The sequence below is a fragment of the Saccopteryx bilineata genome, chromosome 2 (genome assembly GCF_036850765.1).
Source record: "Saccopteryx bilineata isolate mSacBil1 chromosome 2, mSacBil1_pri_phased_curated, whole genome shotgun sequence".
Lineage (NCBI taxonomy): Eukaryota > Metazoa > Chordata > Mammalia > Chiroptera > Emballonuridae > Saccopteryx > Saccopteryx bilineata.
The window spans coordinates 272502988-272517594 of NC_089491.1; the positions used below are offsets into that span (position 1 = coordinate 272502988).

The window sequence follows — 14607 nt, forward strand, 5'->3', positions numbered from 1 at the left end:
GCACTGGCTCGCCGATTTGGGGACACTGTCGGATAGGTCTAATTAAAAGCGAAGCATTCTGCTTTCACAAAAGGACTTTTAAATACTGTCAGCAAAATTAAGTCTCAAATCCTGTGGTGGTGCACTGGGTAAAAATATCGACCTGGAACACTCACGTCGCTGGTTCAAAACTGCAGGCTTGCCCAGGTCAAGGCACATATGGAAGTTGATGCTTCCTGCTCCTCCCCCCTTCTCTCTCTCTCCTCTCTCTAAAATCAGTAAATAAAAAATATTTTAAAAGAACAACTAAAATTTTTACAAATTATACTGTGTGCCTTTCATTTTGGAGAGTGCAGGCTAAGGAGGGAAATTCTCTATTTTTTAGTTAATGGTTTAAGAATTTTGTTTTAATTCTTATTGCAAAGGGTATGCATTAATATACAGTATGTTACTCAAGCATCCTATTCAAATCTATAATGTTCTACTCAAACTTGAGCTTCTTCATTAAAAAAGAGAAACAGCCTTTTTTTTTTTTGTCCTGTTGAGATACTTTTAAGTATAAGAGTATTGGTGATACATGTTTGATATTGTTTTAAGATGTCTGTTTTTGTTTGGTTTTATCATCCACAGTGAGCTAATTGCCATCCAACATTCCCACTGTTTGGGCTCTGCCCTGAGAGAGGATGAGAAGTTGGTAGAGACAGAGTCCTCTTTTGATAAGAACTCAACTGAGATTTTGTCTGGGAACAAAGACTGTGCGTTGCCCAGTGAGAAGGTCTGTATTTCACTTAGAAATACCCAGCTGATTCCTGCACAACTCTCCCCACATACTTTTTTTTTTTTTTTTTTTTTTTTTCTGAAGCTGGAAACAGGGAGAGACAGTCAGACAGACTCCCGCATGCGCCCGACCGGGATCCACCCGGCACGCCCACCAGGGGCGACGCTCTGCCCACCAGGGGGCGATGCTCTGCCCATCCTGGGCGTCGCCATGTTGCGACCAGAGCCACTCTAGCGCCTGAGGCAGAGGCCACAGCGCCCGGGCCATCTTTGCTCCAATGGAGCCTTGGCTGCGGGAGGGGAAGAGAGAGACAGAGAGGAAAGCGCGGCGGAGGGGTGGAGAAGCAAATGGGCGCTTCTCCTGTGTGCCCTGGCCGGGAATCGAACCCGGGTCCTCCGCACGCTAGGCCGACGCTCTACCGCTGAGCCAACTGGCCAGGGCTCCCCACATACTTTTAATTCTTCTGTAGCACTGGTGTTAACATGCTTAATTTTGGCCTTGCCTAGATTTTATTTACGTTATAGGACTTTATGTTATAAATACTCTGTAGATTAGCTTTAAGCAAGATGTCCCTCAGGCTCCCCAGGTGATTGGGATATCAATTTTTAATTAATAACTTTTTTTGGCCTGACCTGTGCTGGCGCAGTGGATAAAGCATCAACCTGGGAATACTGAGATCACCGGTTCAAAACCCTGCATTTGTCTGGTCAAGGCATATATGAGAATTGATGCTCCCTGCTCCTCCCCCCTTTCTCTCTCTCTCTCTCTCTCTCCTCTCTAAAATGAATAAATAAAAAATAAACAACTTTTTGGTCGCCTGGCCACATGGTGGCACAGTGGATAGAGTGTCAGACTGGGATGTGAAGGACCCAGGTTTGAAGCCCCAAGGTTGCTGGCTTGAGCACGGTTACAAACTGGCTTGGCTTGAGCTTAGGATCATAGACATGACTCCGTGGTTGCTGGCTTGAGCCCAGAGGTCGCTGGCTTCAAGACCCTGGGCCTTGAGCCCAAGGTTGCTGGCTTAAGCAAGGAGTCATAGCCCCCCAGTCAAGGCATATCTGAAAAAGCAATCAATGAACAAGTAAGGTGCTGCAATGAAGAATTGATGCTTCTCATCTTTCTCCCTTCCTGTCTGTCCCTCTCTCTGACTCTTTCTCTGTTTCTGTCAAAAAGGAAAAAAGAAAAAAAAAAAAAATATATATATATATTTTTTTGCATTTTTCTGAAGCTGGAAACAGGGAGAGACAGTCAGACAGACTCCCGCATGCACCCGACCGGGATCCACCCGGCACGCCCACCATGGGGCGACGCTCTGCCCATCAGGGGGCGATGCTCTGCCCATCCTGGGCGTCGCCATGTTGCGACAAGAGCCACTCTAGCGCCTGGGGCAGAGGCCACAGAGCCATCCCCAGCGCCCAGGCCATCTTTGCTCCAATTGGAGCCTTGGCTGCAGGAGGGGAAGAGAGAGAGAGGAAGGTGCGGCGGAGGGGTGGAGAAGCAAATGGGCGCTTCTCCTGTGTGCCCTGGCCGGGAATCGAACCCGGGTCCTCTGCACGCTAGGCCGACGCTCTACCGCTGAGCCAACCGGCCAGGGCCTATATATATGTTTTTTAAGTGAGAGAAGGGGAGATAGTGAGACAGAATCCCTCCTCTGCCCTGACTGGGATCCACTCAGCAACTTTTGTCTTGGTCTGATGTTTGAATCAACTGAGCTATCCTCAGTGCCTGAGGCTGATGCTCAGACCAGCCGAGCTATCCTCAGTGCCTAGGGCTGATGCTTGAAAAAATCAAGCCATTTGATGCAAGAAGGGAAGAGAGAGAGAATGGGAGAGGGAGGGAGAGAGAAGCAAATGGTCACTTCTCATGTGTGCCCTGATCAGGGATCAAACCTGGGATGTCCACATGCCAGGCTGACGCTATATCCACTGAGCCAACTGGCCGGGGCCAACTTTTCTGTTCTTGTTTAATTTTTTATTTATTGATTTGAGAGAGAGAAAGAGAGAAACATTGATTCATTGTTCCACCCATTTTGCATTTATTGGTTGATTCTTGTATGTGCCCTGACCAGGGATCGAACCTGCAACCTTAACATATCTAGATGACATTCCAACCAACTGAGCTACTCAGCTAGGGCTGAAATGAACTTTTCTTAATGAAAAAATTAGTCTTGGTGCTTTTGAGAGCAGTTGGCATGCTAAGTCTCTGGGTTGAAAATTAAACAAGAACAAACTAAGGCACATTTTCACATATTTTTCAAAGGTTACAAACCTTTAGTGTGAAAGTTGCATTTTGCAAGTATTCTGACATTTTAATTATGGCTTCAGCAAGTTGCTTTAGGAGAGCTAAACAATGCTTTGGATTCTTTTATCCACAAGCTTGTTGCTTAATTAGTTGTGGTGAGGTCTGTTTAAATCAAATTATTTAGCCAAGTGTAATTTGGTTATCCTAGTACGTATTTAATGTTCTATTTTGATATGTAATAACCTAAAGCCAAAACAATAGTAACAGATAGTCAACATTTGTGATTGTTACATCATATTTGTAAACATCAACCTTTACAAGTGCTCAGTGATTTCATGGATGCTTAAATTGCGTTGCCTTCCCAGGACGACTTTTCTCCCACGAGTAAGCTGCAGCGTTTGCTGGCGGAGTCCCGTCAGATGGTCACCGACCTGGAGTTGAGTACTCTGCTCCCAGTCGGCTCTGAGAGTCTCAATAGCACTGCCAAAAAGGTATGTGTTTGCTTCGCGGGCTTTTTTTATTTTTAATTGGTTTTTAAAATTGATTTTAGAGAGAGGAAGGAGAGAGACAGAGAGAAGCATTCACTTGTTGTTCCACTTCATTAGTTACTTCCCAATGTGCCCTGACCAGGGATCGAACCCGCAACCTTGGCATTTCGGGACGATGCTCTAACCAACTGAGCCACCTGGTCAGGGCTGTGCTTGTTTTTCTTTTGACCCCATGTGTCGTATCTGAATTCTCCACTGAGCCCTCTTGTGTGAATGTCGCAGGTCAGGTGTGAATAAAAGTTCCTTTATGTCTCTGAGGTCTCTGTTCCCTTTTAATTTTTATTTATTTATTTATTTTAGCACACTGGTTTTGAAGAAGAAAATGTCATATTCAAATGTCACTGTACCCAAACTTCCTCTTTTTAATTACCTGGGCATAGAAATATAAATTCTTGGGAATTTAAAAGAACCTATTTTATTATAGAAAGTTTCAAATACATAGAAAAGTAGGAGTACAACAATCACAGACCATCAACAACCACCAACTCTCTGCCCTTTGGGCTTTGTTTCCCCCATCCACACACGTGTTCTTCTGAGTCATTTTAAAGCAAATCCTAAACATCATATTTTATCGTAAATACTTCAAACAGATAAGGACTTTTCAAGAACAAGCATAGCATCATCATACCCATAATTAATAATTATTCTTAAATACTATCTAATGACTAGACCGTGTTAAGTGTTTCCCATTTATCTCTAAAATGTCTTTTTTTTTTACTCTTTGTTCTGATCAGTCTCCAACCAGGCTCCACACTTTACATTTGGATTTGCCCCTTAAGGTCTCTTTAAACCCACTAGCCGTTTCCTCTCCCTCCCTTTTCTCTCTTTTTCCTCCTCTTTCTTCTTCCTTCTCCTCTGTTTTTTTTCCCCCTCTAAAGCTATTTATTTGTGAAAGAAACATTGGTTCATTTGTCCTTTAGAATTTCCCACATTCTGGATCTTTTTTTTAGGTTTTATTTTTATTCATTTTAAAGAGGGGAGAGAGAGAGAGAGAGAGAGGAGCAGTAAGCATCAACTCCCATATGAGCCTTGACCAGGCAAGCCCAGGGTCTTGAACCAGTGACCTCAGCATTCCTGGTTGATGCTTTATCCACTGTGCCACCGCAGGTCAGGCATACACGTTCTGGGTCTTGCTGACTCTGTCCGCACTGTTATTAAACACACTCCTCTCCTCCTCACCCCATAATTTCTGTGAACTGGCGTGTAGCTCAGTCTCCCTGATTAGACCTAAGATCAGTTTGGGCTTTTGTTTGTCCTGGCACAACACCTGCATTGGTGGTGCTTTCTGCTTCCTGCCTCATCATGTTGGGATCTGGTGGATCTCCGCGTCTGGCTGTCCCCCCTCCCTTACTTGTCAAGCTCGATCAGGAAGTTGGTCAGCTCGAGGTTTTATATTATAAGGTTCCCCAAAGGTCACTTTGTGATCTTAGCGTCTCCTTGATTAGTATTATTTAGTATTAGTATTATTAGTATTATTAGATTATTTATTTCATTAGTGATTGCCAAGTAACAATTTTCTAAATCTGTCCTTCCTCAGGGAGTGTTTTATACATTAGTTTTAACTGCTTTTTCTGAGTACAGTGATGTTTTGATAGCAATGACATAAGTTGTTTCGTCAATTTTATAGCCTTAACATAAATAGTGAAGAGAACATTGAATTTGAAATCAGGATACCTGGGGTCCTAGTTTCCTAATCTGCACAATAAGAGTTTGGAATGGCCTGACCTGTGGTGGCGCAGTGGATAAAGCGTTGACCTGGATATCCTGAGGTCGCCGGTTAGAAACCCTGGGCTTGCCTGGTCAAGGCACATATGGGAGTTGATGCTTCTAGCTCCTCCCCCCTTCTCTCTCTCTGTCTCTCCTCTCTCTTTCTCCCTGTCTCTCCCTCTCCTCTCTAAAATGAATAAACAAAAAATAAATAAAAAAAAAAAAAAAAAAAAAGAGCTTGGAACTGCTGCTGTAACTTTAAGATTGCAGGTGCATTATTTGAGCCTGCTATGTGCATAACTAAAGATATTTGAAAGCCATTGAATTAAACTTACTTATATCTCTGGCCAAAAAATAAAAAATAGCCTGACCTGTGGTGGCGCAGTGGATAAAGCATTGACCTGGAAATGCTGAGGTCGCCGGTTCAAAACCCTGGGCTTGCCTGGTCAAGGCACATATGGGAGTTGATGCTTCCGGCTCCTCCCCCCCTTCTCTCTCTCTGTCTCTCTTCTCTGTCTCTCCCTCTCCTCTCTAAAATGAATAAATAAAAAATTAAAAAATAAAAATAAAAAATAAACAAGGTTTGCAAGAACATTGAAATCTTTTTCTTTTTAGATCAACTTTATTGAGGTATTATTTACCTTTCTGGTCTCTGTGATGACCTGCATTGACCTGGTTGTCCTTACACCAGTACCACATTGTATCAATTACATAACTCTGGAAAGTCTTGATAACATGGAATATACATCCTCTACTTTGTTCTTTTGCAAAATTGTTTGGTCTCTTCTAGGTCCTGTGAAAGTCCACAGCGATTTTAGAATCAACCTGTCAAATTTTTAACAAATGCCCTCTAATGTGGTTTCACTGACTCTGTACATCACTTTGGGAAGACTTGACATCTGTGAACAGAGAACATCTCCATTTATGTATTGATAGATTTTCCTAAATATCTTAACTCAGAAACTTTGTCAGTGATACATTTTTTAAAAAGGATAGGAATGTAATAAAAATGGCAGGACAGCTTCTAGCGTTATGTGGTGACAAAATACATGAACAGTGCGGTGTGTGTGGGTCTCCACCTCTAGAAAGACCTGATGTTTGCGTGTTGGAGAGGTCACAGCTTGTGAACGAGGGCAGGCAGGGGAGAGGAGCAGTGTCAGGTGGAGGTGGAGCGCTGGGTGGGGGGGGTGTCTACATGGCAGGGCTCAGTCCGGCTGGGTGCATGCAGTTCACCTCATGTTGCTCATGGACAAATCACACTTCCCACTGTGTGCTTACTGCTCCCTAATACATCCGACCTGTCAGAACAAATGCACATTTTCAAAATGTGTTACCCGCAGAACTACTGTTTCAGTGTAATCTGCCCGACAGCCTCCCACTCGTCCTCCTGGCCGCAGGCTCCTCTCAGCCTCTCCTTTAGGGTCTGATGTGACATTCCGTGGAAGATAGAATCTGTAGCTCCCTCACTTTTGTCCTTATAGCATGACTGGCCACGTGTGTGGATGCATGTCCAGAGCATGTGTCACAGCACATGATAGCTGATTCCATGTCTCCCTTCTCATCCCGGAGCCCCTTACAGAGCCCCTCTGATGCAGCATGCCATCCCTAGGCGTGGCACCCACAGTGCCCACTACAGAGCATGCTCAGTAAGTATCAGTTCCCTGAATGGAACTGATAGGAAAAGTGAAGGGAAAAGGCAAAACAGTGACCCCAGGTCGAGACTGAAAAGTCCCTGAAGTTGTTGGAGGTGGGCGAAAACTTGGCCTAAGAGAATTTCTGAGCTAGGAAGACCCAGAAGAGATCTCTAATCTCAGCCTTTCATTTGACAGGTGAGGAACAGTGATTCAAACCTCTTGCTTTCACATCCCACAGCTAGGATCAGATAATCATTTAGCTGGGGAAAATACTGGCTCCAGAGGTGATCTATTTTCCAGTGGATTACTAAGTGATTGGGGGTCTGTTGGGGAAACAGTGAGCTGAGATCCACTTGGAAGTCGACATGACAGACTACTCCTCTCTGGTCTCTTTTGCAATCAAAAAGCAGGGGGAAGTTCTGAGCAGCCTGTCTGCAACTAAAGACAAAGGTCCCACCTCCCAGCCTTCCTCTGAAATGGGCTCTCTGTCCATGGCTGGGGGAGCACAGAGAGGGTCAGTCTTTACGGCAGGGAACCCGGCATCTTCCTAAAAATCGCAGGAGAACCAACCTGTCAGGGAACCCCTGCTGCGTGCACGGCTGCATGTGTCGCATGAACATGTCATGGCAGCCTTGCTGTAGAGCAGCAGAAAAGTCCGGAACCAGCCCTGGGGGCTGGTGCTTCGCGCACCCACGCTGCAGCACTGCCCAGTGGGGGGACAGCGAGGGAGACCTCGAGAGTGAAAAAAGGCAGCAAGATACAGAAAGGTGCATACTGTACTCTCCATGTGCCCAAAAGGGAGTGGGAATAAGAATATATATATGACTTTTATTTTCAAACCAGGTCAATGTATTAACTGTTGAAAAAAGGAGTAGAAGACAGCACAGCTGACCCCTCGCCTCTGCCCGCAGTGGGCTTGTGGCTGGCTTGAGGGCTGGGAACGGGGAGGCGCTAAGCCGCCAACAGGGCTTGGAGTTTTGACAGGTGCATGGGACTGGGCATCCCCATTACTAGTTGGAGATTGTTGGCATCATCTGACAGGGCTCCTCACTGTTTCTGTGGCAAGCTGGTGAAGCCTGCAGCTCCCTTTTAGAGTCATGGTTTTGTTTTTGTTTTGTCTTTTTTTTTTGTTTTTCTTTTTGTATTTTTCTGAAGTTAGAAGCGGGGAGGCAGAGAGACAGACTCCAACATGTCCCCGACCAGGATCCACCAGGTATGCCCACCAGGGGGCGATGCTCTGCCTATCTGGGGCGCCACTCAGTTGCAACCAGAGCCATTCTAGTGTCTGAGGTGGAGGCTATGGAGCTGTCCTCAGTGTCCAGGCCAACTTTGCTCCCATGGAGCTTTGGCTGCGGGAGGGGAAGAGAGACAGAGAGAAAGGAGGAGGGGAAGGGTGGAGAAGCAGATGGGCGCTTCTCCTATGTGCTGTGGCAGGAATCGAACCTGGGACTTCCACATGCTGGGCCGACGCTCTACTGCTGAGCCAACCAGCCAGGGCCTGGAGTCATGTTTTTAAGTGAATAAAATACCGTATGTCAGACTGAGATACATGGGAAGGCCATTGGAGGAGAGAAGGCATCGTGAGGACAGCACAGAATCTGGAAGCACAGAGGCTACCCCCCATGCCCGCGGGGCTCAGCAGGGCTCAAATGGGGCTGTGCAGGGAGGGGGCAGTGGCTGAGAAGGTGGCTTGCCCTACAAGCTGAAGTTCAGTGTCTGCTGTGACTTTCCGGATGTCTTCCTTCTCTTTCCTTCTTTTTTTTTCTCTCTTTTAAAAAAATATCTCCCCGGCCTGACCAGGCGGTGGCACAGTGGATAGAATGTTGGACTGGGATGTGGAGGACCCAGGTTCAAGACCCCGAGGTTGCCAGCTTGAGCATGGGCTCATCTGGGTTGAGCAAAGCTCACCAGCTTGGACCCAAGGTCACTGGCTTGAGTGAGGGGTTACTCGGTCTGCTGTAGCCCCACGGTCAAGGCACATATGAGAAAGCAATCAATGAACAACTAAAGTGCCACAACGAAAAACTGGTGATTGATGCTTCTCATCTCTCTTCGTTCCTGTCTGTCTGTCTGTCCCTGTCTATCCCTCTCTCTGACTCTTGCTCTATCTCGGTAAAAAACAAAACAAAACTCCCCAAACACCTAACAATACTGACCAAGCCCTCACTTAATGGATTAAAGCACTTAGGGTTATCGATTCTTACTGAGCACCATTATGGTCATTAAGGGCTTGCCACAGAGTCAGTATTAAGGCCGACAAAGAGACAGGTGTATTTGGGCATTAGCCAGAGTTCCACCACCACACATGTGGTACAGCAAACGGTGTCCCTGCCCCCCCCCCCAACGAGGCACTCAGGGTGCCACACGTGAACAGAAAGTCTGTGGTCTCCGATATATGGACAGTGATTGTATGAAATGCCATCACTGCATGTTATTAATTCCCTGAGGTCTTTTAAAGGCATTTCTGCCATATTTGTATATTGTCTTAAGTATTTTCTAGTTTTTTTCTATCCTGGTTACTAATTTGGGAGTTGTTTTGTAGAACTTAGATGTTTCAGAAGAGTCCGCTCAGAAGAACACCTCTCAGTAATTGAAGAAAACAAAAGTTTACTTCAACATTCAATATTCGTGGGTAAGTCACCTTTGCTTATCTCCCCTTCTATCTCAGTGGATACTTAATAAGTAACTTGGGAACGCGATAAGGTGAAGTCAAGGCCCCACATTTGTTTGACTGGCAAGTCTTTCTCTTTTGTTTGACCTATTTATACATACCATGTACATTTAATCAGGGTAAAATGTCAATTACTTGTAAGAGAAATGGGAGATCAAAAAAGTTCTTGTTCCTAATAGGTAGAATTTTAGATCAGAGGAAGTGACTACACACAGAGCTTTCCAAATCGGAATTGAACTGACGTTTCCTCCCGACATTTCCTTGGAATGTCTGGAAAAACATCTTCTCATGGGGTGTGCAGTTACAGAGAAAGGTGTATTGACCCGGTAGGCCCTTCCCTGACTTGTGTTTCCGGTTCTCAGACCTTCATTTCCCATGCACAGGTTGTTTTAGAATCTAGTTCTCTTAAGTTAAAAAAGGTAGCCATCCTTTTGGTTGTCTTCAGTGTAAGCATAACAGCATTTATAAAAATCTCAGTGAAAGCAGAAAGCTTAAGTGGTTGGTCCTCTCTCCCTCTCTCCCTCCTGTTTTGTTTCCATATTTATGGCATTTTGTACGACCTTATGCTGATGAAAATCAGGATACAATTCATTGTTTAGAGAGACTGGGAGCCCATCACACGCAGTCCTGCGTCATTGATTTTATGAACCTCATGCTTCCTTCCTGCAGAAGCCGATTTCTGATCTATGTGGAAGGCACGAAGCAGACATCAATACCTGACATCTAACCTGGAAAACAAAGAGAATTGTCATCCTTCATAAAGCAACATTTTGTACTGGAGGGGAGCAGAAACTGAAAGCCAATTTTTCAACACCAGTATTTTGTTTTCCAGTTAGACATTTGCATACATCAAATATGTTTTCATATGTAAATGATTAGGCCTTATTCTCTGCTGTATAGACACCAGCTTGGAATTATGCTGAGAGAGAAGACCTCCCTGTAAAGAGGCAGACTAAGATTAAATACTAGGAAAGTTCTTTGAAACTTGGAACATCAAATAGAGAATCCCGTATATAAAATGCTGTTTTCACTATCTGATTATTTTTTAAACCCGTGCATTCATTAAACCTGTGCATTCATTGAAATTGTAACCAGTAGCTTATCAGAGTCAGCTCCGACTATATGAGAAATAGTATTCTCTTCTCTTGTGGTGTTAGCTCTGGACTTTGCTGTATAAACAGAACTAAAGTGATATAAAATATTCTTAGATGGAAATTATCTCCTCTGTTCCTGACAACTGAGGTTCCTCTGTCCCTGAGCTGAGCAGAGCCCCCATCTTGTCTGGGTCTGTAGTCGTCCCGTGTACTTATCCAGACAGCAGCTTGCCAGAAAGATCAAGTTTTATATGCATTTATAGAAATAGTTACGAAAGTCTAAAAACACTTCCGTTATCACTTGTAATTTAATTTTTTTTAAAGAATACACTATGTGCCTCTCTGTCCTGCTGAGAATGGATCAGCTTCAGTCAATAAAAAAATATTTTTACTAATAATTTTGTTTGGTTTCTTTATATCCTACAGAAGTAAAATGAGATAGGCTAGTCGCTTAATCGAGAGCAAACCTGGCAAGTGAGTTTCCTCAGGAATGGGAATGGATTTTTTTTAAGCAGTTCAGATGTCAAAGTTCTATTGTGCCACATAAATGCCCCTTTGTGAAGAGGTTTCAGTGCGCCTCCGAGATGATTTTCATGAGCGTGAGGAGCCACCCCATTTAGCCTTTTTAATTAGGGTGCTGAAAAGAAGAATGGGGAGAGGTTTGGCTGTGTTCTACACAAACGCTGTTTCTCCCTGCAGCGAGGCTGCTTGGTCCCCAGCAAGCCTGAGAAAGGTATGGTTGGTTTCTGAACTAGTCCCTCCCAGTTCAAACCTAAATTGCCCCTGTGGAGGCTGACTTCCCATCTGGGACTTGCAATACTAAAATTTCTCCTCCTTATGATATGATACAATGTCTCTTCATGCCACACGTCAACTTGCCTAGTGCAAAGAGAACCACACTGATTAGGGCAAAAGAGGAATGTTTCAGGAACTAAAGGATCTGCAAAGTCAAAAAATTAGTTTGTGGCTAAAATGATTATTTTTTTGATTTTGAGAGTCCGTGAATTAAAGCAAGGAACAGTGAAACAAAGGAAGGGCTTAAGATAGAAGAGGCAAGATCAGAGCCACAGGAGAGAGCCCAGGCAAGCTTGCCTTCGCCCTTTAGAAAGAAATCACAGAGGCAGGAGAAGTGAGCCAGTTGGGCTGCATGGACTCAGGAAAGAAGTTACAGAGGCAAAAGGGAGGGGAGGGCCCTTGGAGACAGGTTTAGGGGTGTTGCCTGGGACAAGCTGCCTTTGCCCACTGTTCCCCTGTTTGCAAGACTCCTGGGAACCTTTACAGCTTAGGAGAGAGAAAGCAAAGATACACTTTTTTTTTCTTTTTGTGACTGAAGTTATTTAAAATCGTGAGTCATTTCTGTTAAAGAGAAGCAGCCTCAGTATTTGAAATAGTTCCAGAATAAAACTATCTTAGCATTTATATTTTGTATAATTTATATCCTTTATCTTAAGAGGAGGCAACTCTATTGTACTATACATTTTTTAAAATCTTTCAATTTTTATTTTATTGATTGTAGAGAGAGGAAGAGAGAGAGAGAGACATTGATTTGTTGTTCTACTTATTTATGAATTTATTGGTTGATTCTCGTATATGCCCTGACCAAGGATTGAACCTGCACCCTTGGCGTATCAGGACGATGCTCTAACCCAGTGGTTGGCAAACCACTGTGAACCACATGCGGCTCTTTGGCCCCCTTGAGTGTGGCTCTTCCACAAAATACCACGTGCGGGCTTGCAGGTACACGCGGGGGTGTCGGTCCTAATTACGTTAATAACAATGTACCTACCTATATAGTTTAAGTTAAAAAAATTTGGCTCTCAAAAGAAATTTCAATTGTTGTATTATTGATTTTTGGCTCTGTTGACTAATGGGTTTGCTGACCACTGCTCTAACCAACTGGGCTGCCCGGCCAGGGCTGTAGTATAATTTGCCTGCCAGAAATTATCTCAGCCAGCAGAAGAGACTGGTAAGAGGGTATTCTTAGAATTTGTGTGAACAAGTCTTTTCAACAAATAGAAATACCCCAAAAGAAAAACTCTGAATTAATACATAAACACTAAAAACAGTTTATGCCTAAAGAGTGCTAATAGAATGCATGGAATTGTGAGGCTCATTGGTGTGAGGTTGGTTCACTTCAGGAATATGACTGAGGGTGTGAAACCTTGTCTACTGTGGCTACTTGGTTCTGGAGTTTTCCTCTGTGGTCCTGACCTGAAGTTTTTCTTCCCTCTGTTGAGATACCTGTAGCTGCGTGGTGGTTTCGATGCAGTGCACCTTAGTTTCTCTCGAGCCATTTCAGAATGATTTTGTTAGCATCCCATTTCAGGAAGGGTCATCGTGCTAGGCCTTACACAGAACACTCTTTTTGCAATGACTTCATAAGGGATGGAGAACAGAGTGATAAGACCAGATTGAGAAACCAGACATATTAATCTGGACCACAGCTGACAGGGGAGGTTAAAAACCAGGATGGCCTCAGAGAGTTTATCAAATGAAGAGACATTAATCAGTCCTTGTAAGGATGATGTCTGGGTCCTCAGCCAAATGCACATTTAGGAGAGCCAACAAAAAGAGGAATCACTTGAGCACACAGCAGGTCCTGCTTTGCTGGCCACTGGAGGAGACACAACAGTGAGCAAAGCAGACTTGATGCTTACCTACAGTCTAGTGGGGGAGACAGACCTTCATCAGATAATCACAGAGAGGTGAAAAACTGGTTAAGCGATATGAAATCAAGTTGAGCACTGCGACAGCAAGTAACCAGGGCAGAGGGCAAGGGTGGAGGGTTCTGAGAACGCTTCCCTGAGGAGGTGCCATCTGAACTAAGAGATGGAAGATGAGTAGGCAAACAAGAGGAAGAGCATTCCAGACAGTCTGTTCAAAGGCCCAGAGGTGGAAGGAGTGTGACATTTTGGGGCCAGGTGGACCAGGACGGCACAAGTGAAGCAGGATGGAGAGGCTGGGGTCTCGCGCATCAGTGAGGTAGTGTGGGGGTTACCATGCTAGCACTGACATTTTAACAAGCAATGATGTCAACTCCACTGTTTATCTTCTTGGATTTTCCTGGAAACAAGGTCTAGTTCATATTCCAAATATTTTGCCTTTGTAATACCCTGGAGATACACCAGAATGGCAGCCTGATTCTGATGATAGGGAGAATCCCAGCCTCCTCAGCTGCAGGGCCAGCACTCCCTGAAGATGTTTTGGGAGATGAACTTGGACAAACCAAGAGTGAGGAGCTTGTGTTCACAGGAACGCTCTTCCATAAAACCGAGCCAAATGTCGGAGTGTAGCAAGTTACGGGGCGTTATTTACTCTCTTTTCTTCATTTCACATGCATTTTGAACATTGCTATGTGCCAGGCACCGAGGGTATAAAACGAGTAAGACAGTGGTCATGGCCCTGCAGTAGCTGAAAATCTGACCTACAAGCAGACAAATTAGAATTCATTAGAGATGCTTTAGCGAAGTGCCCTGGGATCCCAACAAATACTCAACACAATGTTTAACACCGTAATACACTCCCCCTGCCCCCAGTAAGGTTTTAAACCAGTCACAAGCAGTCTGGTAGTAATAAACTCTGTATTATTAAAAAAGTGTGGTAGTTGGTTGCTAATGTTAGCCACTATGGCAGATGTTCTAGACCCAGAGGGTTGTTGCTCGGTTTAAGAGAAATGCTGTGTCAAGTGTGAAGTTCATTGGAGAACTGCTTTTGTTTGATGTGGAACAGGAGTCTGAGCAACAGCTAGTGTGGAGCCAGCAGCCCCTGGATGAGGGTCTGGATTTCACCGCAGCTATTGACTGGGGTGCTGTGGATTAAAAACAAGGTAATATGTGTAAAGGGTTTAGCCCAGGGCCTTAGCAAATACTAAGCATTCAATAACTATTAGCTATTGTCGTATTATTGTTATTCTGGTAAAGGAACCTTCCAGTGATTGGGATGAGATAAACTTGGT

At 44.4% G+C, this 14607-nt stretch overlaps 1 protein-coding gene across 5 annotated transcripts in view; it reads left to right on the forward strand.

Annotated features, from left to right (window-relative positions):
- Positions 1 to 11020, forward strand: part of CCDC62 (coiled-coil domain containing 62) — a 35384-nt gene extending 24364 nt beyond the window's left edge. For all 5 annotated transcript variants that reach the window (XM_066260680.1, XM_066260681.1, XM_066260683.1 and 2 more), the window contains 4 exons: positions 610 to 754; positions 3364 to 3489; positions 9430 to 9519; positions 10228 to 11020. In XM_066260680.1, coding sequence (XP_066116777.1) covers positions 610 to 754; positions 3364 to 3489; positions 9430 to 9477 — 319 coding nt within the window. In that variant the 3' untranslated portion in view covers positions 9478 to 9519; positions 10228 to 11020. The remainder of the gene's footprint in view (positions 1 to 609; positions 755 to 3363; positions 3490 to 9429; positions 9520 to 10227) is intronic.
- The last annotated feature ends 3587 nt before the right edge of the window (positions 11021 to 14607 follow it).